The following is a 26,798-nucleotide window of genomic DNA, read 5'->3' as shown; positions in this document are numbered from 1 at the left end:
AATAGTACTTCCCTGTCGACAACGTTAACTGCGAATGCAGAGAACCTCAGACCATGGAACATCCATTAGATGCATGCTCTGTCCTGCATCTTGTACAGTTGATCTTCTCCTTGCGACAGCAAAACGTTGTTAAGGTTTCACGCCACTAGTCTACTGTGGTCTGACTTAAGATTTCATTTGTGTATCTACATATTTTATTTGTTTCTGACTCAAATAAATAAAATCCCAATTAAGCAACACTACAGAAGTAATGTCTTCAGACATCAACCGTTCAGAACCACCAACTTTTTGGCACTCATTTAGTAGTAACAAACACCTGCATAAAATACAGAAGGATTTTCTAGTTGAGGAACCACCGAAGGTAGTTAGAGTATAAAAACTAAGTACTTTATTTGATTACTCTTATACATCATTGCAAATGTACAAATATAAATATACACAAATATCTACAAATATTCACATATGTACTTGAAATCATTTTTGACGTATCTCTTCTTTGTAATCTTTATTCGATTCTTAAAGGAAAAAGAAAATTCAACACTTCTGTAATTGAGAAGGCCTATGGAATAGCACCAAAGTGAAGTACAGCATATATGAATTGAGGAGGTCTCTGGACGGTTTCCGTGCTTCTTTTCTTCTTCATGTATCAATGAAACTCCGTGCCAAGTAAGTTTCACCAAACTAAATAGAGTGCAGTACTGTAATAAGAGTTCAATCATGCATTAGGTTGTTCTTCCAGGTAGCACAATTGGAGTGAAATAGTTATAGTTTTCCCCAAGTCATCCATGGAGCAGCTGTAACATTCCTTTCCTGCTGAATGTTCGTTGATTTATTCTCGTTCTGAGTGAATAATTACCATTGTTTCCTGCTTTGAACTGTACAGGTTTCAAATGTTTTTCTGATATTAAAAAGGAAAGTGAATAATCAGATGAACTTAATGGCAACAGTGATTCGGACTGTAATAACAACAGCAATCTGCTAAATGCTACGGTAGATTTTGGAGTTTAAAAGAAAGGCAAATGAAGACGAACTGAAGGAGTATAAAGCTAGAATAGCGAGTAGTGGGTAGGCCTATACGTTTTCAGTAAGTGGTAGAAAAGTGAAAGGTAAGAACTCCAACGTAGTCCAGAAGTGTTGTCCAAAGCAGTGTTATACAAAATTTGGTACTAACAGTCAGATAAACTGTTCCATGGCTTTTGGGAGCTTGGTGATAAAAATGTGTAAGATTCATAGCTGATAGATTTAATACAAAGAAGAAATATTGCCACTTCATTAGTCAATCCCAAAAGTGGTAGGAATAGGTCATCCAGTTTCGTTTATCACCACTAACTGAAAGCTCTTAAAAACGATCATTATTTGTAGAAGATCAAAGAGGCAATAATTAAAACTGCACTCACAAAATACCATCGAACATTTGGGATTCTGTCAAAGCTCATTGGAATTTATTTTCTTAAAAACCATCACACTATGCTGCTATCAAATCTAAACAGAGGTACTTCGCTGATCCAACTTTGAGTGTGTCAAAGCTGTATCAGATTTTCAAAACTTACTTTTTCCAAGAAAAGATAATACAAATCCTATCACAAGTTTACCACAAGAGAACAATCCATGCACTTTTTGAGTTTGGGTGTCAAAGCTTGCTCTAAAATTAAACCCAAATGTCACATTTAAGAAAGTGAAGTGCTACAATAGCATAAAAGATGACCTCATTCAGTCAATCAAAAAGTTAAGTTCGACTTTGGTTGAAACCTATGCTTGCCATGGCTAAACAACACAGCTCAGTTTTACAAAAGACTTTTTTGGTTGTATATATTCAACATACACTGCCATAATGATAGCAACAGCAAAATTTATTCCATTGCAGAACGTGAAGGGAAGAATGACACCAACTTGTGTTCCTTTCACTACTGCTTCTACCCAAGATGCGGTAGCAAGAACAAGAACCACAATCTTCTCAAATTTTGTGCAGGGTTCAGTTTCGTTCATGTGACCATGAAACATTTCTACCCTGCATGTGGACATTTATACAATCAGTACAATGGAAATTTTGGGATATATGCCAATGTCCTGAAAAGTATTGAGACTGTGACATCTCCTGAACAATACTTAAGCATAATAAATCAAAGCAGCTGGACACCAAAACCTTCCGATGCCTTTATGGGAGATAGCCTCATCTTAAACAGGGTTCCTGCCTTTTAACCATTGTTTGGAAAACTGGCCAGTGCAAAGGAAATCCCTTTAGAATTCAGAAGTGTGTACTATTATTTTATACACCAAACTCTTTTGCTGCATCTACAATTTGGGCAGAACTTGACCAACCTTATTATTTGACTCAAGGCCAGAATCTCTCTATAAACAATGAAGAAAACCTCAGCTTCAGCCCTCTCATGAAATTTGGCAGATTAAACTAGCTAAGGACATTGAAGTGCTTGTTAAGTTCATTTATCTACAGGATTCTTTGGTACAACGATCACATTTCTCTGACAAACTTCTGGAGATGAAGACCGAATGAGTGATGAAGAAGATGAAGATGCAAGCTAATACCCAATAGGGGAGATCAGTAAATCCATAAAAACAAACCAAAACTTAAATTTCTGAATAATTAGTAGATTATACTAAATGAATAATGTACTAACAAAACCCTAACAACAATCATTAGGGGAGATCAGTAAATCCATAAAAACAAACCAAAACTTAAATTTCTGAATAATTAGTAGATTATACTAAATGAATAATGTACTAACAAAACCCTAACAACAATCATTATTAATTAATGCATCAGAAGTGGAAGAGTTTGCTTCGTAAATTACATTTTAAAAAGTGGAAATACATAGGAGTATACTTCCAAACCATTTTCTTAGGTCATCATATATAAGTTAGTCTATTTAAGTTCTAAAGCAATGTTCATTACTGACAAAAATGAAATATAAAAGGTCATTCTTCTCACAATTCTCAGTCATTCTATGAAAGCTGGAACTATAGATGATAACTTTGGTCTAACAATTATTTTAATGAATATTTTGGATATCAATGGAAAAACAACCTAATTTCCTGCAATGTTATTGTTTTATTTTTAGCAGAACAAGAGTTTATTATTTGATATTGACTACACATACATTAGATTGTGTTATTTCCATTGATAATGGTTTTAGAGCCACATTATCCATTAGACAATTTATTATAAACTGAAATCTTTGTCGTCAATTTACTCATTTTGTTATTTATGGAGTTGGGTTATTCTTCCAGAGACCTCCCCATTTACAAATTCAGAGGGTTGTTTTGTACTATCTGTCCAGATTCACACAAATTCTTAGCAATAGAACTCATTTTACTGAAGTTGCTCAGCACATGACTGTTTCCGATGGACTCCAAATTACGAGCAACTCTATCAGAAGCCTGAAATCAAAACAATATATTATAAGTATGCACATACATCATAATATTATCCTACACTTACGTAGTTCTATGCTGTAAGTAACTAGCAGCTATTTAGCAATTTCCAGTCCATCTCCGTAATGTAACGGATAACACTTTTAGCTGCCATCTTCTGTTGGAAGTGTGCCTGAAATGAACTGCAGCACCTCAGGGCCAGAGCACAAATTCACCTTTTTTTTACTAGAAAGGGAACTTTTGAGGACTATGTAAATAAAGGAACATTTAATAATCAATAGAAATACAATATTTCAATTATATGGCTGTGTTAATCTGGATTCAGTAAAGAAATTAACCAAGTACTGCATTTTACGAATATAAATTTGCCTATAATAAAGGAGAATTTACTAGCTAGAACATGTGTATGAAACAAACCTTTATGTTACATTTCAGCATCCATGGCACAAAGAATCTTAATTCACATTTACACCCTTAGAAACAATGTGAATGCTATCCTTTTGAGCAATACAAACACCCAGTCATCCTTGGTTTTGTAATTGGAACACACCCTGTTGGGAAATTTTATGACACCACATGACAATGACATTTGTTGCAAGGAAAGTTCTGTGGCAATTATTTTTCCTTCCTTACACCAAACTGAGCTTATTTCTTGTTCTTGGAGTCAGCAGTATAGATGTATGTCAGTTCGATGTTACTCCTCCAAAGTAAATATATTATTTTAAAGCAAAATTTTGACAGACATTTCCAGGTAGCCAAATTAGGAAGGTCAAGGTTTCTGCTGTTGAAGAAACATACTATTAGTGCCATCTAGTGATCCATAAAAAACTACATCAGGTTAAACAAAGTGCACTCCCTTCTTCTACTAATCAATCACTCCCAATGCCGTTTCTATCTTGGAAGTATTTCTGGTAGGTAATTTGGGAGATCGCGCAATTCTCTCTGAGACTTCAGTTTGGGGAATAGAAAAAGTCTGCAGGGGCTAGGTCTGGTAAGTGTACTGAATGGGGAAGCACAGCCGTCTTTGAGTTTGTCAAAAAGTCACGAATCAATAGCGATGAGTGAACTGGTGCATTCCCATGGTGGAGGCTCCAGGAGTTGTTTCTCCACAAGTCTGGTCTTTTACTCCAGAAATTTTCTCTCAACATCTCAAGACTTCAAGATTGCATCAGCAGTTCGTTGTTTAATCTCCAGGTAGTATAATTTATAATTCGAGAAGACTTTTGGTGTAAAAAACTACCATCAACAAGACCTGACCCGCCATAATTCTCTTCAGTTTTGGCAAACCGCCATAAACTATTTCCATTTGGCACTTCTTCGTAAACTTCTTTCCCCAGTTTGACAAAGAAGTGAATGTTGATCCCCTCTTCATAATATTAAACAATCAACAATCACAACACATACTCTGCATGCTCTCAAACTGCTGAGCAATACCCAAACATGCCAAGTTTCAAAAGTTACAAATCTGGAGAATTTTGGCAACACATCGTGACATATTATGACACATCACTGATTGCATAAGATGCACTAATTCAATACATTAACAACTCTTTTAGGCATACACATTTTTTTCATTATTTTCATGGGAATACTAAATAGAAGACATACGTGAGCTTCAATGAGTTCAACACGATATGACTAATCGTTGATCAACACATCCGTAGCTGACTTAGCCCCTCTTCAGAAACTCTGAACTAAGATTTTGCCCAAAGCACTGGCCTTACCGAACATATTTTAATGTTACAAGTTTCTCCACAGTTTGTTCAGACAGCAAGGATCCGAACTGTGTTCTTGTTTTTGCATACATACATACATACATACATATATTATCATTATAGACTGTTATGCCTTTCAGCGTTCAATCTGCAAGCCTCTGTGAATTCACTAAACGTCGCCACTATCCTTGATTTGCAACTAGTGTTGTGGCCTCATTTAGTTCTATACCTCTTATCTTTAAATCGTTAGAAACCGAGTCTAACCATCGTCGTCTTCTTGGTCTACCTCTACTTCTCTTACCCTCCATAGCAGAGTCCATTATTCTCCTCGGTAATCTATCCTCCTCCATTCGCCTCGCATGACCCCACCACCGAAGCCGGTTTATGGATACAGCTTCATCCATCAAGTTCATTCCTAAATTAGCCTTTATCTCCTCATTCCGAGTACCCTCCTGCCATTGTTCTCACCTGTTTGTACCAGCAATCATTCTTGCTACTTTCATGTCTGTTACTTCTAACTTATGAATAAGATATCCTGAGTCCACCCAGCTTTCGCTCCCATAAAGCAAAGTTGGTCTGAAAACAGACCAATGTAAAGATAGTTTTGTCGGGGAGCTCACTTCGTTCTTACCGAATACTGTTGATCGCAACTGCGAGCTCACTGCATTAGCTTTACAACACCTTGATTCAATCTCACTTACTATATTACCATCCTGAGAGAACAAACAACCTAAATACTTGAAATTATCGACCTGTTCTAGCTTTGAATCACTAAACTGACATTCAATTCTGTTGAATTTCTTACCTACTGACATCAATTTAGTCTTCGAGAGGCTAATTTTCATACCATACTCATTACACCTATTTTCAAGTTCCAAGATATTAGACTGCAGGTTTCGGCACAATCTGCCATTAAGACCAAATCATCACCATAGGCCAAACTGCTTACTACAGTTCCACCTAACTGAATCCCTCCCTGCCATTTTATACCTTTCAGCAGATGATCCATGTAAACTACGAACAGCAAAGGTGAAAGATTACAGCCTTGTCTAACCCCTGTAAGTACCCTGAACCAAGAACTCATTCTACCATCAATTCTCACTGAAGCCCAATTGTCAACATAAATGCCTTTGATTGCTTTTAAATATCTACCTTTAATTCCATAGTCGCCCAGTATAGTGAACATCTTTTCCCTCGGTACCCTGTCATATGCTTTCTCTAGATTTACAAAACAAACACAACTGCCTATTCCTCTCGTAGCATTTTCCAATTACCTGGCACATACTGAAAATCTGATCCTGACAAGCCTCTCTGTGGTCTGAAACCACACTGGTTTTCATCCAACTTCCTCTCAACGACTGATCGCACCCTCCCTTCCAAGATGCCAGTGAATACTTTGCCTGGTATACTAATCAATGAGATACCTCAATAGTTGTTGCAATCCTTCCTGTTCCCTTCCTTATAGATAGGTGCAATTACTGCTTTTGTCCAATCTGAAGGTACCTTACCAACACTCTATGCTAATTTTACTACTCTATGAAGCCATTTCATCCCTGCCTTCCCACTATACTTCCATTTCAGGTCTAATTTCATCTATTCCTGCTGCCTTATGACAATGGAGTTTATTTACCATCCTTTCCACTTCCTCAGGCATAATTTCACCATTTTCCTCCTCCCCATGAGCTTGGCTGTTCGCAACACCACCAGGCTGATTTCCTGGGATCTATGAGTTCACCTGAATTACTCAAAACACTGTTCATTTCCTTTTTCCCTCCCTTCCTAAGATTCTTTATTACTGGCCAGAAAGGTTTCCCCTGCTCCTTGACCTAGCCTTTCCAAGTTGTTACCAAAATCTTCCCATGACTTCTTTTTGGATTCAACAACTATTTGTTTTGCTCTGTTTCTTTCATCTACGTACAAATCCCTGTCTGCCTCGGCCCTTCTTTGGAGCCATTTCTGATAAGCCTTCTTTTGACGTTTACAAGCTGCTCTCACTTCATCATTCCACCAAGATGTTCACCTTTTCCCATCTTTACACACAGTTGTTCCTAGGCATTCCCTCGCTGTTTCTACTACAGCAAACCTGTATGCCACCCATTCACTTTCCATATCCTGAACCTGCTTACTGTCTACTGTTCGAAACTTCTCACTAATCATATCCATGTCCTTCTGTCTAATTTCCTTGTCCTGGAGATTTTCTACCCTTATTCGTTTGCAGACAGATTTCACTTTCTCTACCCTAGGCCTAGAGATACTTAGTTCACTACAGATCAGATAGTGGTCTGTATCATCAAAAAATCCGCAGAAAACTCGTACATTCCTAACAGATTTCCTGAATTCGAAGTCTGTTAAGATATAGTCTATTATGGATCTGGTACCTCTAGCCTCCCATGTGTAGCGGTGAATAGCCTTATGCTTGAAGAATGTATTCGTAACTGCTAAACCCATACTAGCACAGAAGTCCAGCAAACGCTTCCCATTCTCATTAACTTCCTTATCTGCCCCACATTTACCAATCACCCTTTCATATCCTTCAGTTCTATTCCCAACTCTCGCATTGAAATCGCCCATTAGCACTATTCTATCCTTGCTGTTGACCCTGACGACGATGTCACTCAATGCTTCATAAAACTTGTCAACTTCATCCTCATCTGCACCCTCACATGGTGAATACACGGAGACAATTCTAGTCCTAATTCCTCCAACTGACAATTCTGCCCACATCATTTGCTCATTTACGTGCCTAACAGGAACTATGTTGCGTGCAATGGTATTCCTGATAAAGAGCCCTATCCCAGACTCTGCCCTTCCCTTTCTAACACTCGTCAAGTACACTTTATAATCTATCTCTTCCTCGTTATCTCCCCTTTCGAATATCAGTTACTCCTAGCACATCCAGATGCATCTTCATTGCTGACTTAGCCAGTTCTACTTTCTTTCTTCCATAAGCCCCTTTAATATTGATAGCTCCCCATCGAATTCCATTTTGTTCGCCAAGTTGTTTCTAAGGAGTTCCTCGCCTGTCAAATGGGAGTGGGACTCCGTTACTTCCATAGGTCCAAGGCATGCTTGAAATGTTCTGAAATCAGTAAATTCATGAAGCAGGATGCTACCCTACTTGGACGTAGTCCAAGTGAGGATCTCTCTTCTAGCGGGTTATGGACCACCGGTGAATTGTATAGTCGTAGCCACCTGAGCACAAGGTGGGCCATGACTCAGAATATGTCCGAGATGCCCACTCCCATTCCATAGCAACTGGTATTCCGACTCTCAAAACCACTTACTAGGCCACTCAGCCGTTGCCCATGTTTCACAAACTAGGACGTGACTACAGTAACCCACAAACAAATCTGCTAAAATTCCTCTTCCATCCTACACTGCTATGTGAAATTGATAGAAGAGCAAGCATCAGCTCAGAGAGTTTGTCATATTTTAGTACAGCATCAGCTGATTTAATCTGGTCTACCAATGCTCACTGAACATCAATTCCCCTTTTGCAAAATCTGTTCATTCCAGCTGAAAGTTACAGAACTGAGGGTGTAGAGTATCAATTGCTTTATCTAAGTATTCTTTTTCACTAATTAGAATGTTCAGAAACTTGTTTATGAAAAATCTAAGGCTAAAAGATTATGCCTTACTTAGAGCAGAAGTATTTCCATTCACTTAAACTTCCATTTTTGAATGGAATTTTGTGTATTTTATATAGTCACATGATGAAGAGAAATACTTTCTAAAATACTTAAAGAATACACTTTTCCTCTGACTTCAAAGTGTTCAAGAAGGCAAACATAGAGTTGCCTATGATCAGATCACAATCATCCTTTTGATTTGATGGAGTATGTTAATCCACAACAAGGAGAGAGGAGGAATTTTTAGTAATGTATGGTTTCACAACAATTCCTCCAAAATTCATCTCAAGAAGTGATAGTGCAGCACATCTGACTGAAGAGCTCAAAGATTCTCAAAGAAATCTATAGAACTTGAAACACACATGAACAGTTGTTCTTCATGTGACAAAGCCTGGCTCATAGTGTCATCAGTAGTTTCAATTACTTTTGGCAAAAGTTATGACAGGGTTTTCCTTTAAACTGAGGAGTGTCGTGAAATATTATGACAATGCTTCACTTTTTCAGATGAACAAGACATCTGCACTTAGATTGAGCTCAGGAATTTTGTAAGTTTTCAAGGTTCCCATCTGAGAATTCTTACTCACAATTTTCCTTCTGAATGAAGTAACTAAAGAGCCCCACTGCTGTAAAATCCTCTCTCAACACCTTCCCAACAATATCCATTGAGCAGGCACATGCTTCAGAATTTTCCTGATGTGTTGTGTGAATATGAAATTCTCTGAACTTTTCTTTCGTCTCTGCACTCCTTTCAAGATAATAAAATATATCAATTATACTTTCATCTACATTTACAGCCAAATATGCCACACCCCTCTCTGCAGCAGGATGAATTAGGTGACAAGAGTAGCCTACAGAGATCATGTTACTCGTTTTCTGCTTTAAATCCTGCCATACCATTCTTTAATCCTACCATTACTAGAACATTATCAGCACCAAGAGCTAGGCAGATTTTAATGGAATCCAGAATTCCTGTAAAGCTGAGAACAAAAAATTGACAATGTTACCTCCAGTAGCATCCCCTTCTACGTAAATTAGGTGCAGAGAGTAGACAACTCTAAATTTCATTGAAGGAAGGCTTGACATTTGAAATCACTCAGTAGCAATAGAAAATGCATTTGCCTGCAAGTGTGATACAATTTTCTCCCTTTCTTCCAAGTATACTTCTGTAATGATAGCTGTTTACATTTACATGAGAAATGTCAAGTTTCCAATTCAGTTGTACACAATGGACACTCTCCTTATGTTTCATAGTTGGCACATATTTGAGTATATTGCACTTCCTGCCATGCGTCACTGAAAAATCACACCTACAGATGGTACAAAACATGAAAGGTGGTCCCTTCGTTGACTCCCTCAAACAAGGAAACTCTTCTTTACACAGTAAAACGTCATTAAGACTTTTCTGCAGAAGACAAGGAAAAAGAATGTGTTAAGTGAGGAAACATACTACTGAATATACGAATAAAAACTATAACAGGGATATGGAAACATTAGACACAACTTTTTCCAACGTGACATTTTACATCATATATCCGCGGGTACAATGAAAATAATACCTACAATTTCTAAAGATGAGAGGAAAGTGTTAAAAGGTGTGGAAAACACGCTATAACAAATAGGAAAACCTTTTCTGCTGGGGCTTATAAAATAACATGTGTACTAAAAGGTGTAATTAAACACCGAACACATGAGAACATGTGTAATACCAATATAAATGGTCCATTATTGGACATCATAAATTTTCCAGCTACCAAGCTCGATAGCTGCAGTCGCTTAAGTGCGGCCAGTATCCAGTAATCGGGAGATAGTGGGTTCGAGCCCCACTGTTGGCAGCCCTGAAGACGGTTTTCTGTGGTTTCCCATTTTCACACCAGGCAAATGCTGGGGCTGTACCTTAATTAAGGTCATGGCCGCTTCCTTCCAATTCCTAGGCCTTTCCTATCCCATCGTCGCCATAAGACGTATCTGTGTTGGTGCGACGTAAAGCAAAATAGCAACAACAACAATTTTTCAGCTAACTCATTCCTGGTTGCCAGCGTTCTGCCCGAGTGTGCTAAGTTGGGCTCATCACTTGGTAAATAGCACACGTACGAAGAGCATGGCTAGTGCATACCATGGAGGTCACTGCGTAGGCTATTTGGAGCCACCGGCAGTGCCAATGCACTATGAGAGACTTTGTCTCATTACCAAAAATTGATGCCTGCTTGGCCACCAGATGATATAGATGTTGATTCCCATAGGGAACTTGAAATATTTGTCCCAAATGAGTAAATTTATAATACCAATATAAATGGTCCATTATTGGGCATTATAAATTTTCCAGCTAACTCATTCCATAACTTGGCTATCACAAGACAAATATGCAACACGCTAGTCAGTTTCACATGATTATGTTCCTAATCCAGATATAGGCTACCATATCATGTGACAGATATTTGCTACACTTTACTGTACCACTCTACACAAAACAAATTTCTAACTTCTGAATGGAATGCAAAATACAAGCTAAAACAGGCTCAATGTTTTTCAGCAATCTTGCTGCTAACCGGCAAGCAAAACTGAACATCCCTGAGGCTAACGGCTTGCTCCACGAAGGTGCAACTTAACCTATGAAATTCAGGAATTCAAGGCCCATTCCTGTTATCATGCAGCTATGGCGACATCTATGACCCAAGTTGGAAATCACGTTTATTTCACAAGGGATGACAAATAACATTTTCAGGCTAGGAAAAATGAGATCATACTAAGCAGTAATAGCAAAAATTTGTAACACAATAAGCGAGTTATTTATATACAGATTTAATACGATGAGAAACGGAACTCTGAATTTATGACATGCTAAGCGGAAAAACATGATAAGGAACGCACTAACGAGGTATCACCATAAATACTTTGAAACTCTGTATCATATTTTTTTGACATTTTGGTCAAAAATTAATTAAGACATAAACCAAGAAGCATTACTACGTGATGTTTTCTCTTAACATGAGCATTAACGGAGGTCCTGTCCCAGGTAGACACCTGTGGCGTGCCACTTTCGAGGTTAGTGTTACTCACTTGAGACTACTACTTGCTATTTTTGCCGGAAGAGATTGTGCTGCTTTGTCGTTAGCCACAAAGTCTACTATATATAGACCTTAGTCAGCCACTCTGCCCTGTACTGCCCTCCGGTAGTAATTAATAGAACTATCAATCAGCCAAACTCTGTCATCTATTGATAGAATGAGGAATGGTGCAGGATTTTAAAATATAAAAATGACTGAAACTGCCCTCAAAATTAGGGGATTGTTCCTGGCGATCGGGAAGGAAGGACGAAAAATCAGGAATCTCTTGCTTAAATCAGGAGAGTTGGCACATCTGGAAAACTACGGTAATTGTTTCAGAAATGCGCAGCAAATGGCTAGACATTTAGGAAGGATATCACTATACAGAGCACTTGCTGGCAAACGCCTAGACTTCGTAACTGCACAGTATTTTCAAAGTTCACTCATTTTTTTGACAGGCTTGATATAGCTATATGGTGAAGTTAAATTCCACCAAGTTAACTAACTGCTTTCCACCTTGTCATCTACAACAGTATCGGGCAGTACTGTAATTACTGCAAGCTATTGAAAATATGAAATGAATAAACAGTGAGTAAAATAAGTATAAATACCAAGACTGGGCGCCACCTGTAAAACAATTACAGTAATATATAACTATGTAGAGCAATGAGCAACTCCCTCTCCCAAGGCGACGGTCATCAGGCTGACGAAGCTCCAGACTTACTTTATAACCTTATTTGTTTACCCCTGAAATTAGATGTGGGTAGCATGCCAGGTTCGTCCTCACTCCACTGATAAAAAGATTTACTGCAAGTTTCATTCCATGACTTTACTCCCAAAATAATAATAAATATATAATAAATACCACAATAATCATCACTTTGATGAGATCCACTCCTGATTGCCGTCCACAAAGGCAACTTACAAACAACAATGACCAACATAAATCATTACTTGACAAGACCTATTCGTTTGTCGTTTACAAAGGCAAATATACACACTACTACCAACAACAAAACCATGACTTGACGAGACCTACTCGTTTGTCGTTTACAAAGGCAATAATACACATTACTACCAACAACAAAATCATTACTTGACGAGACCTACTCGTTTGTCGTTCACAAAGGCAAATATACACACTACTACCAACAACAAAATCATGACTTGACGAGACCTACTCGTTTGTCGTTTACAAAGGCAAATATACACACTACTACCACCAACAAAATCATGACTTGACGAGACTTACTCGTTTGTCATTTACAAAGGCAAATATACACACTACTACCACCAACAAAATCATTACTTTCATTAGATATACATGACACATCCCACTCTGAAGAGTCTAGTGTCGGACCTAAGACGAAACGCTGGTTAATAGAGCAAACGCCTGAAAAGCCATACATCTAATTGTTGATCTGATTTTTGAGATGCTCTATTGGTGGAAAAATATCTAATTCCCTCCATGGGAACTTAGAATTTCCATTTGCAACCTTCTTTACGAAGAGCATCCCTGACCTTATTTACACACTTCTTCATCGACGTCTTGAGTCCTTCCCGACCGCCGCACAGGTTAGTGTGACGCCTCACGTTTCTCCAACTGAAACTGCATACTCGGCTGACGATTTCCTTTACCAGGAATTAGCTCTGTGCACAACCACACATCCACTACCGAATGTAGATTCGGTACGCATCACCAAATCCACTGTACAATGTCTTGTAGAAGAATTATAGTCTAATTATTATACAGAGTTGGAATTACAAATAAACACTTAGTAGCGTCTTTTACATAATGGCCACCAGAAACTCGTAGCATCAGCGATATTTAGCGTGCTCACTCCGTAGGTAAAATATACTTAAGAACAATAGAGCATCGCCTAGGAATCTGTGCAAAGTAATTCCCGTGCGCCGGTCCGAGTGAGAAACACACAGAATCAAGAACACAAACACAATCAGAAACAGAATCAGAGTCCGAATGAATTGCCGCACACGCGTACATACTTACATAGGCTTGCTGCGCGTGGTTATAGCGTCCTGAAAAGTTTACTAGTAGCAACGCTCTCACAGGCACTTCTTTACACGTCACTCAGTCAACCCAACCTTGCTTAAAACAAAGCCCTTGTATTGGCTATTGTGCGTCTGATGTGACATCGAACGTCCACTCACGTACATCCACATTGATCCACTCCAATCTTCAGCCTATACTACCTGGCCGTACCCCATGTTTCCAAGCCACCTTGTTGCAAAAATATTCAACTGACTTCAACCGTCCTTCCCGATATAGTCGCTGTTTTCCCGGTTGCACAATCCTTACGGCTAGGCCATATTTACAGACTTACCCAAACGGAAATTTATACAAAATATAATGATGCACATATGCAATATTCCCTAACTACAAATTCTTCTTATAATATTACGTTTTTACATTCTAAATAAACAAAATTACATGATTTTCATGACTTTAACATTACAAATTATATTATGAAATTTCTTAACCTAAAATTTGGGGATCGCACTTTCGTACGGTTACAGTACTACTGGTACACTGAAAGGTATATAATTGTCATACATACCTCACTGCACCATACTTCAGTCATGTGTTGCTCATGAGCTGAAGTCGGAAGAGAATTCTTCAGCGTCCTGGAGGCACGGGACAACACCACGACCATTGCATATGTGTCAATAGCTGCATTAGCCAGACGGTTCAAAACAAACTGCTCTTCTACAACATTTTGGCCGTATTTCACAAGTGTTGACTCTACGGCCGTACCAAAAGCAGCAATGCTCTATAACAAAAACGTCATAACATGCAAGGTTTATAGGATCCATCTTAATGGAACCATAGGGACACTTCCTTCAAAGCCATGTGCAAATTATCAGAATAAAGGAGATTTAATCCAGGGGTGGATGCATGGTTGTTCATGTGTGAGGGATTTCCTCTCACTAACACACATTAACGAAGACCAATATAATTTTCACACATTTCATAAGCATTCAAATACATAAAATAAGAAAAACAGAAAAAAAATTGCAATGTGTAGTTACAACACCAGCAGTAAATGATGGTCAACATGAATAAAGTACATCTATACAACAGGAAATTAAGGTAACAAACACAGAAAAATGCAATAATTTACACACAAATTCACACAAGTAACTTTCACTCATTTCATACAGCAATCAAGATAGAAACTGGAGAAATAGAAAAAAAGTGACACTAAGCTGCAATCAATAGCAATACAATACACCTATACAAAAAGAATTGAGATTAACGTAAATCTAGAATTTTGCCAGAAAATTGCAAGTATGGTTAATTGCATGGTGAAAGAATCCATCATAGGTAGTGTAGGGGCTTAGAGAAACCAAAATGTGCTTGGTTGCATAGTGGAAGAATCCTTTGCAGAAATAGAGAAACCCAATCATGGTTGATCATATAGTGAGAAAATTCCTCATAGGTATAGGCAAGATTTTTTTCATTTCAGTTTTTGATAAATTTTGATTTTTCAAATGAGAAGTTCAGTATAATAATGGTGTATGGCCTCTGAAGAGGCCTGGTGCAGGTAGGTCTTTCAAGCTGGTGCCGTGTAGGCGACCTGCGCATCTGTGAATTATGAATTCTAATGAGCTATCAGAATTAACCAAGGTAGTTTAAAATCACCAACCCGGCCAGGAATTAAACCCGGGACCCTCTGGACCACAGGCTAGCACACTACCCATTTAGCCATGGAGCCAGACAGAAGTTTGGTGAACCAGATATACACATCACAGACAATGACCGAACAAAACTGGAACCTCCTCACACGAGCCATTCAAGAGCTCCATGCAGAAACCAGGAACATCGCAGCACATATCAAACAGATTCAACGGATGGGCAGTTGTTGATAGTGAAATATCTTATGATATTCTTGAATAAGAGCACCTTTGGTGGAGAGATATGGTTTAGGATAGGGAGCCACTGCAAGGGGGAATACCCTGAACTTCAGCGATCACATTGAACAAGTATGTAAAAAATCCTTGCAAAGACTTGACTGCAAAACAAGGTATTCCAGAGTTTTCCAATTTGCTCACTTTTAAACGCCCTATATGTAACATTACTATGGTCATTATTAGAATATTGCACTAAGATATAGATTCCTAACCATACTGTTTCGATATCTAGGATAGAGTCGTTCCAACATAAATTTTTACGTATTTATTCTTACAGAATTGGTATCCCATTCGACTGCATAGAATATAAAGAATTGGGAAACTATCGGGAATTAAAAATCTCTTCAGGAAAGATGTGAGAACTTCGATATTAGTTTCATTTATAAATTAGACCATCTGCATATAAATTGTTCTGAATTATTGGAGAAAGTGAACCTTTACATTCCTCCTAGATATAAAACATTAAAGGAGCAGCCTTTTGCAACAAACTGGCACAGAACAAACTATGCTTTCCATAGTGCACTGCAAGTAATGACGAGAAATGTAAAATGTAAATAAGTTGGATATAGATCTATTTGAATGTTCACACTCTCACCTTATGAAAAAAAGCTAGAAAATTAAATGTACTAAATCATAATCCTTCAGTAACCTAGCCCATTTGTCATAATACTGTATAATGAGATAATTTGATATTTACATTACCAACTTCCTTTTTATGCCTTATGTAAACATGTCTTAGTTACAGATTAGCAACTATGTAACATGGTTTTATGCCGTCAATAATAATAATAATAATTCTACTGTATCACTATCCAAGTATTTGACGCTCAACTTGCGTTTCATTAGCCTAAGTGCCACATCTCCTTTATGTACACTTCACTCTCAAGTTAATATAAACTTAAAGGTTGAACACAATGTTATAAATTAAAGTAATGATATAGAATCTGTAACTATAATGTCTTTGAATATGAAAAATACTTTGTGTAACTTTGTAAAAACTCGCAATGCAGAAATAATAGAACTGCGGCAAGCATTCACACTGGTATTACAGCTGGAGCATGAAGCATAGAATATTATTATTTCTTTGAAATCATTCAAGAAAGGAGTAGGTAAACAGCTGACAGGAAAACTGCCACCTGAGTAACAGTCCTGAAAATGTTACAGTATTTCTCATACCTTGTGAAAGAAATGTGATTTCCACCTTGGGTAAGAGCCGTACACGTGTGTCTCAGTTTGTGCACCACATGCCAGTTGCAGAACTTGCATAACAATATACAGTGAAACCTCATTACTGCGTTCCTCGTTAACTCATTTTCCCACTTGGCACATCGTAAATTCGAAGTACCGATTCTCATCGTATTAATTCTATATAAAAATACCTCACTTATCGCGTCACAAATTTTCGCTATTACTGCTTAGTACGATCACATTTTTCCTAGCCCTGAAAATGTTACAGTATTTGTCATACCTTGTGAAAGAAATGTGATTTCCAACTTGGGTAAGAGCCGTCGCCACAGTTGCGTGATTACGGGAAATGGCCTTCCTGAATTTCACAGGATAAGTTGCACTTTCTGAGAGCAAGCTGTCAGCCTCAGGAATGTTCAGTTTAGCTTGCCGGTTAGCAACGAGATTGCTGAATAGCAGAGTGAGCCGGTTTGGGGCTTATTTTGCATTCCGTTCAGAAGGTAGAATTTTTTTTTTTGTGTTGAGTGGTACAGTGACTTGTAGCAAATATTTTTTACATGATACGGTAGCCTGTATCTGGATTAGAAACATAATCGTGTGAAATTGACTAGCGTGGTGCACATTTGTCTTGTGATAGCCTAGTTATGGATACGGAAAATGTCGTGAAATTCCTTAATAATGAAGACAAAATTAAAATCTGTCAGAAATTTCACTGGCGTAAGCGTGCAATGGTCGCAAATGTTGAAACTCGCACCTTCGAATTTCGACTCGATTGCTCAAGTTGGTTGAAGTTTTGTTCGATTCAAAATGGCGGCCAAAGTCATTCCTGGCAGTTACACATGGCTGAGTGTAACCTTCAATTGATTGTCTAAGAGTGTGACCAGAAAATAATGTTTAATAACCCACTGCTCCAAAATAAAAGGCTTCTTCTAACATTTGTTGTAGAAAGAGTGTGATCCGCAATAATATTTGATAATTTTGTTGGCCCCTGTGCACATGTTTCAATATTGTTGTCTGATGCTTTTTTTTTTTTTTTTACTTGTTATTTTATAATCCCCACTGGAAAAGATTTTCATATTTGTTCTCTCGTGTTTTCCACGCCTTATAATACTTTCCTCTCATCTTTACAAATGGTAGATAGGCCTATGGTTTTCAATGTACCAGCAGATACACGACGTAAAATGCCCACATATCGAAAAAAACTTATCTAGTGTTTCCATATACCTGCTGGATAGTTTTTATTCGTATATTCATTAGTACGTTTTCTCAATTAACACGTTCTTTTTCCTTGTCCCCTGCAGAAACATCTTAACGAGGTTTCACTGTATTACTTTCATTTATGTAAAATCTTTCATCTTTAAATTCAAGTACTCAAATTTTAACACTGACACTTGGTTTCAACATCTAATTCTACTGTATCACTATCCAAGTGTTCGTCGCTCAACTTGAGTTTCATCAGCCTGAGTGCCACGTCTCCTTTATGTACACTTCACTCTAAAGTTAATATGAACTTAAAGTTTGAACACAATGTCATAAATGAAAGTAATGATATAGAATCTGTAACTATAATGTCTTTGAATATGAAAAATACTTTGTGTAACTTTATATAAACTCACGATGCAGAAATAATAGAACTGCGGCAAGCTGGTATTACAGCTGAAGAATGAAGAGATGCCAGTATTGATTGTATATGAGATAATTATTGATTCCTTGACGCTGTGACATCTACCAATAATAGAAGACAGTTGAATAGGTTGAACTTTTTTCTAATCTAACAATAGTAAAAGGAAAAATAGGTCTACAAAATGCATACAATCCACTGTTCTCAGAAAAACAGAAAGAAAAATTTCCATGTGGATTTCTATGCTCATGTGATATACATTAATTGTGTGTTATTTTGTGATTTGGTTCTTTTGTATTCAACACCTCTATGAAATGAAGTGGGTAGTTATCCATGTTTAACATAAATCGGAATTATTCTGTAATATCACACCTCACAAAAATAACTTGCCTCTACGTATAGTTACTGCTGGTGTTAGAAAAGCCCAAGAAAGGTAGGATGCATGGTGAGAGAATCCCCTTTTTTTGCTAGTTGTTTTACGTCGCACCGACACAGATAGGTCTTACGGCGATGATGGGACAGGAAAGGGCTAGGAGTGGGAAGGAAGCGGCTGTGGCCTTAATTAAGGTACAGCCCCAGCATTTGCCTGGTGTGAAAAGGTGTCCAATACGGACCATTATATTGGTATTACAGATAGGTCTTACGGCGACGATGGGGCAGGAAAGGGCTAGGAGTGGGAAGGAAGCGGCCGTGGCCTTAATTAAGGTACAACCCCAGCATTTGCCTGGTGTAAAAAGGGAAACCACGGAAAACCATTTTCAGGGCTGACGACAGTGGCAGAGAGAATCTCTCACAGGTACTGTGGGGGTTTAGAAAACCCAAGCATGGTTGGTCACGAAGTGAAAATCCTTTGCAGCTAATGGTACTGTAAGGGTTTAAGAAAATCCAAAGCATGGTTGGTTGCATAGTGAGAGAAGATGACTCTGGATAAAGATGGGAAATGAAGCAAAAGGATGGGCATACAAAGTGAGATTCTCCCAAGAAGAAAAGAATTTAAAATAATCAAAAAGAAAGTAAATTACAGTAAATATTAAATTCAAGAAAAGATGCTAATGCTCTCATTACACAGGCTTTTGTGATGTGGCACAAATGCAATATGAGGTTTGCTCATAATCCTGCTACATCTGCCAAGTGAAATTGGCATCCACATCCACGCTAAATTCACGGTACATGTGGATCAGTGATTAATATCGAAGATCAGCCGAGCACAAAACATACCATATGACAGAGTAGAAGGATTTGAACTATACGAGCTATGTCAGTACTTAGCAACTTCCATAATAGAATGAAGAGAGTACTTGAGAAAATTTGGATGAAATTCACCCAAATATTACTGAACAGTTACTAAATTTCACAAGGTATCAAAATAGATTGTCATAATCTGGGATCTATATGACTATCTTAATCTCTACCATAGTAAGTAACAAATGGAACAAGTCCTCATTCATTCTTCAAAAATTTCTAAATGAGAATTTATCTTCGATAGATTTTTCTTTTTACTGAGGAAACTAAACATTCTTTGTCCTTCATCCTACATATACACTTACTCTCCCAAAGTCACTTCTTTATTCTGTTTTTCATTAGTGCAAGTTAACAAAATACCTGCAGCAGTTTATGCTAAAAACCACAGGTTTCTTCTAGATCATGTCCATACTGAAAGCACATCCTGCCACCTCGCTTGGTTATCGGTAACTGCTAGTGCTACAAATCTGCCAAGTGTGACTGGTTGTGCTGTATTCAGCTGACATATAGTGCTTGATCTAGCACTACAATAAGCCAGTAGCGAGTGCAGAGGTGGACTCACCCGAGCTGCAAGTCCTGCAGATGCTGCCAGGTTGGGGTGAACATATTGCTGAAGGGAGGGCACACCTCCGAGCCCAACAGATCGTATTGCCCTCTTTGTTGCCTCCTCGAATATCAGGCCCAGATTAGCAGCAGGATTCTTGAAAGCTTTCTGAAGTTCACGTAAATGTGCTCCAGCATACTGAATTCCTGACAGAAAAGTAAGATTAAATATATACATTATCTCTCTTCTAACAAATACAGAATACAGTGAAAGATTATGGAAAGATTTCAAGACATAAATGATAGAAAAAAATATACAGGATCTGCCAAAAAGGTATTGCTGTCTAAGTTGAAATGAATTAGCTTTACAGTACGTAATATATTACTCTTATTATTATATTTGCCTTTATTTGTAGTGGTGAAGTTAGGACTCGTGGTCCTCTCTTACACATAACCACACTTCATTAACAATATACATCTGAGAGCAATATTTATAATCTTATCCTAAAACTACCATTACAAACTAGAAACAAAATAACAAACTCTATAAATATTCTTAGTCATGTCTTAAAACTATCGTTACAAATTAAAAGTTGCATGACATAAGCACAGTAAACGTACATTCATACACACATTCACTCTACCAGATTCATTCAACCTGGCGGCACACATCGAGGAGATGCTCACGGCAAGACAACTTGAAGGAATTTAAGGAATTTATGGCTCTAATGTTGTGGGGGAGAAAATTCCATATTCTAGCTCCATTTGCAACAAAGGAACGGCTAAATGCTGCTGATCTGCTGAGAGGGATAGCAAGTGTACTGCCGGAGCGTGTGTTATGCTGGTGGAAAGAGGATAGGAAATTGAGTTGTGAAGGTAAGTAGTATGGGATATTCTCTTTTAATACTCGAAAGATTAATACTGCCACATGGAGGTTTCTATATTGTTCAAATTTTAGAAGGGAAAGTTGTCGATAATAAGGGGTAACATGAACATCATAGCGTAAGGAAAAGATAAATCTAATACACAAGTTCATAGCACGTTGTAATCAGTTTAGTTGTTCTCCCGTGGCATCAATTAGTACTACGTCACAGTAGGAAAATATAGGGAGGATAAGAGTATCTATAAGCCTAATTCTCATGTTTAGTGGCAGCATATTTTGATGATATTTTAGTGGGTGAAGGGACACGTACACTTTTCTACAGATATTTGAAATGTGCTCTCCCCAGTTAAGATTCTCGTTTATAATTACACCAAGATTTCTTACCGAGTTTTTGTACGGAATAATTTTACCAGATAAAGATAGTGAAGGAATGTTTTTGTTTTTTGCCGCACTGATTTGTTTCGTCTGCCCAACAATAATAGCTTTAGATTTTGATGGATTAATTAAAATACAGTTTTCATGAGCGTATGCACAGATATTATTTAAGTCAGAGTTCATATAACCTGTTGCTTTATTGATGTCTGAAATTTTGGAACGATAATAGATCTGTAGATCGTCAGCATACAAGTGGTATTTACAGTGTCTTCGCCGTGTCGATGTATCGTTAATATAGATAACAAAGAGAAGTGGTCCAAGTACAGAGCCTTGCGGTACTCCTGAATATTTCATTACCCATTCGGATCACCTATTCTGAAGAATTACGCGTTGTTTTCATTCCGTAAGATATGAGAGAAAGAATTCTAGAGCTGTCCGTCCAAGGTGAAGTGATTTCAATTTAGCAACCAGTACGTCTACATCTACTGTGTCAAAAGCGCTGCTAAAATCAAGAAGTGTAAGTAACGTCACCTGCCTTTCGTCCATAGCACGTCTCATGTTGCCTGTAACTTTCAGCAGGACAGTGGCCCTGAAACCTGATTGTAAAGGGTCAAGTAGTTTGTATTTATTTAAATAGTCGGTTAATTGCACATGTACTATGCGTTCAAGAGGCTTTGAGAGAGATGAAAGTATGCAAACAGGTCGATAATCTGTTATAAGTACAGGTGAGGAAGTTTTGGGAACAGGATTTATAATATAGTGTTTTCTCAACAGATGTGACTACTTGCATCACTGTAAGATCATGCGACATGATTGTGAAAGAAGACTGCCAGGCATGGCTGTTTTTTGAAGAATTATAGTGTATTTTAAAGTGGTATATCAATATTGAAAATGTCGCTACGATTCAATGTCAGTGGAGGTGTGAATTTCAAATAGAATTTCCAATGTGTATGACAATTACACGACTCTGAGACAAGTTCTATACAAACACTATCATTTGTGTTGTGCACAATAGAAAATCCCAAACACCTCATACATCTAGAAGTCCTGCCTCTTCGGTTATGGTTTTGGATAATTTTACGTCACTATGGAGGTCGGCTACACAATGTGCACGTGTGACAATAATACAAGAGTACGACACATTGTGAAAGCTGGCTATGCTGGGGGATCTTCGTGCAGAAATAACAGCAGCATGTGTAGCAATCCCCATAAACACTTTGACCAAGGTTGCTCAATCAGACTCTCACTGTGGTCTAAAAATCCCTAAAGTATAAAAACTCACAAAAAATTGAGTTTCATTTACCCTAGAACCTCTTTGTACATCACATTTGTGGTACTGCCTTTTGGGTCCAAGATGACCAGGCTGCTGGCATCATGCAGCATGTGACATAGAACTGTACATGTGAGAAAAAATCTTCTATCATGTCGAAAACAAGAAAATGCGTGTTTCTTTATTTTTAAAAGATTCCAAATACCTATTTCCTCATCTGTAACATCTTCACTCCTACCAATTTTCACGTCTGTAACATCTTTACTTTTTGAGATATAGGTTCATCATAAAAATAATTCATATCATTTTTCACTTTTTCAAGTGGATTTTCCAAAAACAAAAATAATGTGTTTTTTAAATTTTAACCCAATACCACTTTTTACATCTGTAACATATTCAGTTTTTGAGATATATATATCCTGACAAATAATTCTTTTCAACCCTCACCCCAACTGATTATCCAAAAAGTTTCTTTATTTTTACAGCAGATTCCAGACACAAACTTCAACATCAATCAATCAATCAATCAATCAATCAATCAATGAAGATCTGCATTTAGGGCAGTTGCCCAGGTGGCAGATTCCATCTCTGTTGTTTTCCTAGCCTTTTCCTAAATGATTTCAAAGAAATTGGAAATTTATTGAACATCTCCCTTGGTAAGTTATTCCAATCCCTAACTCCCCTTTCTATAAATGAATAATGAACATCTGTAACATATTCAATTTTTGGGATATAAATATCCCCATTAAAAGATTCAACACCTTTTTCAGTCCTTTTTACTCCCCCCCCCCCCAACCCCTTAAGTGTTTTTTCTGAGAACAAAATAATACGTGTTTCTTTATTTTGAAAGTACACTAGATTCAAAATACCAATTTCTATATCTGTAACATGTTAAGTTTTCGAGATATACTCATTTTAAAAATTCACCCAATTTTCACTTCCTTTAAACCCCTTAAGTAGATTTTTCGACAACAAAAACATGCATGTTTATTTTTTAAAGGAGATTCCAAAAACCAATTTTTATGTCTGTATTATGTTAAGTTTTTGAGATATACCCATTTTAAAAATTCACCCCCCTTTTCACTTCTTTTCAACCCCTTAAGTGGATTTCCCAAAAAAAAAAAAAAGAAGTATTTTTTAAAGAAGATTCCATGTACCAATTTTCATGTCTGGAACATCTTCAGTTTTTGAGATGTAAGTACTGGTATCTTCATTAAAAGGTTGCAACCACTTTTTACTTATTTATACGTCCTTTATGTGGATTTTCCAAAAACAAAAAGTTTCTTTATTTTTAAAGAAGGTTCCAGATACCAATTTTCACGTCTTTGAATTGTTAAGTTTTTGAGATATAGACATACTAACTTTAAATGTTTTCACCCCCCTTTTTGCCCACTTAGCAACAGAATATCCAAAAATCCTTCCTTAGTGAACACCTACATTGTAATATATTTATTTATTCCTGACTTACATTTGTGGCGAAGTTAGGGCTCACGGCCCTCTCTTTCACTTAACCACTATAAACAATAAAATTTGAAAATGTAAACATAAAAGTAAGACATAGAAATTCTAAAAAGAAATAATACTACATACAGATAATTTTAAGACTAAGGCGTACATATCAGTACAGTAGTGTGACAGTACTAATACTGATACTAATACTAATAATAATAATAATAAATGAAGAAAACCCATTCACACAACATACACACAATGACTCACACAACTCAGTTTTATATTCCTAGAAAAAACTTTCGGCAGGCAGATTTGAATTTATGAGACAAAGTAAGGTGCCGAATGTCCATTGGGAGTGTATTCCAGAGTCTCGATGCAGTAACTAAAAAGGAATGATTGTAGGAATTCGTTTGACTTAGTGGAATTTCAAGTAGGGAACCAGAACGGGTACTAATGTCATGGAATGAGGAAAGGAAACGGACGTTAGAAGAGAGGTAAGTAGGAGTGTTCGTCGAGAGCACTTGGTAAACAAGTGTCCCCAAAATTTCATTTCTTTATGCCCAGGTATTTTGGCTTGTGATGTTGAATCAGTCAGTTAGTCAGTCAGTCAGTCAGGACATGTTTATATATATAGATGGTGGACAAGGGTATTCTGAATGTGTTTTACTGGACAGTACTACTTTCTCTATGACATGCATTTCATTATATCTTTGTCATGGTATTTCCTGATAATACAAATCAACGTGTCAGGTTGAAATGGAGTGCCTAAATCTTTTGACTGTTATTATATCTTATGAGGGCCATAAACATAAATTAAATAAAACTTATATTTCCTGACATAATTCATATTAATACTGTACTACCTGATCTTGGTTTGAGCACACATCTTCCACACCACACACGATTGTCCTTGTCCACTTCAGCATACACAATTCATATTAATATATATTTTTACTAGTGGTTTAATATCACACTAACACAATTCACATTAATATTGCCTGTTCTTGGTTTGAGCACACACCTTCCACATCACACCGAACTGTCATAGTCCAATGCAGCAAATGGCTGAAGTATTGTCCAAGTCAATGGAACATATTGCTATCATCTTGATTTTCAATGATCTTAAAGCTACATAAACAAGAAATCGGAATGGAACAGAAAAACCACAGACATTGTAGAGTAAAACAGCAGATGGAGGGTAGAAGAGGAACAAGCACTCTGGAGGAAATTACTACAGCATCCTTCTTGTTCTCTTATTAATACCATCCCTAAGGAGAGTTTATTTGATGAGCAGTTTGATTAAGTTTTTCTACTGGGTGAAGTACTTCCTAGATTCATGTTTGTGTTCACAAGAAAAATATAATAGTAATAAAAAAATTGTGTACATCAATGTACAACTGGAAGGATAAATTCTCTCAAGCATACACTAAAGTCACCAATGACTGGGTTGGATGTTCTTACGATTGTGACACTGCGCTGGTTTGAAATAACTGAAGCTGACAGGCATATAACAATAGCATAGCAACAGCAACAAGGTATCAAATTCAGTTATGGTAAGCTCAGTTGCCACCTTAACACATATATTCCAAGTGTTGAAAACTCAGGGCAGTGGAAATGATAACAACAGGTCCAGCGAGTCGAGACAAGCCATAACAATGCAGCGGCCACATGGCTATGTCTGATTATAAAACTTTATTCTAACGAAAATCACTATAGAATAATGAGATAAAGGGAAAAAAGTTAGTACTTGAAATATTTAAGTAAATGCTGTATTTAAATAATAATATTCTGAAGTTCACCGATAGTTTTTAAGAAACTACAATTCAATTATTTTAAAACAAATTGTGAGCTATTCTGTGTCCTTTGGCAAACATATATTGGTGTCAGAATGAATAAATAAATGAAAAATAATAACAACAAATGCATTTTTTAAATAATAATAATGATGATGATGATCCTCTCTAAAGAACTAGAGAAACTGGGAAATGCCTTTTGGTCTCAGTTTCAATGACGGTGAAATCCTGCTAACGAATGCAGGGACCGAGTATTTCCTGGTATAAGAAGACCACCTTCTACCAAATGCCAACGGTCTTCTACGAGGGCGGATGAGCGGGTAGAGGTAAGGGCACTCTTGTCCTTGGTGTGAGAAACTGCTGCTATAGACGGAAGAGCCACTAGATGGCCAACGGCATAGGATGGGGAAAGGGAATGGGAAACCACTCCATTAAAGACCTGAATGGGTATCCCAAGCATCGGCTGGTTGAGAACCTTGGGGTAGGCACCCATGTCGAGTAAATGTACCTGCTAAAACTCAAGAAATATTTGGCCGATGGACCGCCTGCTATACATTATAACCAGCAAATCCTATTCTAATAGAAGGGGTGAGGGTGAGAGTACCTGGTGCCTTAAAACTGAGACTACCGAGCTCGATAGCTGCAGTCGCTTAAGTGCGGCCAGTATCCAGTAATCGGGAGATAGTGAGTTCGAGCCCCACTGTCGGCAGCCCTGAAGATGGTTTT

General features: G+C 37.5%; 1 protein-coding gene across 1 annotated transcript in view; it reads right to left on the bottom strand.

Annotated features, from left to right (window-relative positions):
* Positions 1-365: 365 nt before the first annotated feature.
* Positions 366-26,798, bottom strand: part of LOC136878927 (very long-chain specific acyl-CoA dehydrogenase, mitochondrial) — a 142,638-nt gene continuing 116,205 nt past the window's right edge. The window contains exons 9-11 of the mRNA XM_067152545.2: positions 20,319-20,506; positions 14,355-14,567; positions 366-3,396 (exon numbers count right to left, since the gene is read on the bottom strand). Coding sequence (XP_067008646.2) covers positions 3,259-3,396; positions 14,355-14,567; positions 20,319-20,506 — 539 coding nt within the window. The 3' untranslated portion in view covers positions 366-3,258. The remainder of the gene's footprint in view (positions 3,397-14,354; positions 14,568-20,318; positions 20,507-26,798) is intronic.

Source organism: Anabrus simplex, chromosome 8 (assembly GCF_040414725.1).
Source record: "Anabrus simplex isolate iqAnaSimp1 chromosome 8, ASM4041472v1, whole genome shotgun sequence".
Taxonomy (NCBI): domain Eukaryota; kingdom Metazoa; phylum Arthropoda; class Insecta; order Orthoptera; family Tettigoniidae; genus Anabrus; species Anabrus simplex.
The sequence above is the reverse complement of the archived record's forward strand: the minus strand, read 5'-3'. Positions and strand labels throughout refer to the sequence as shown.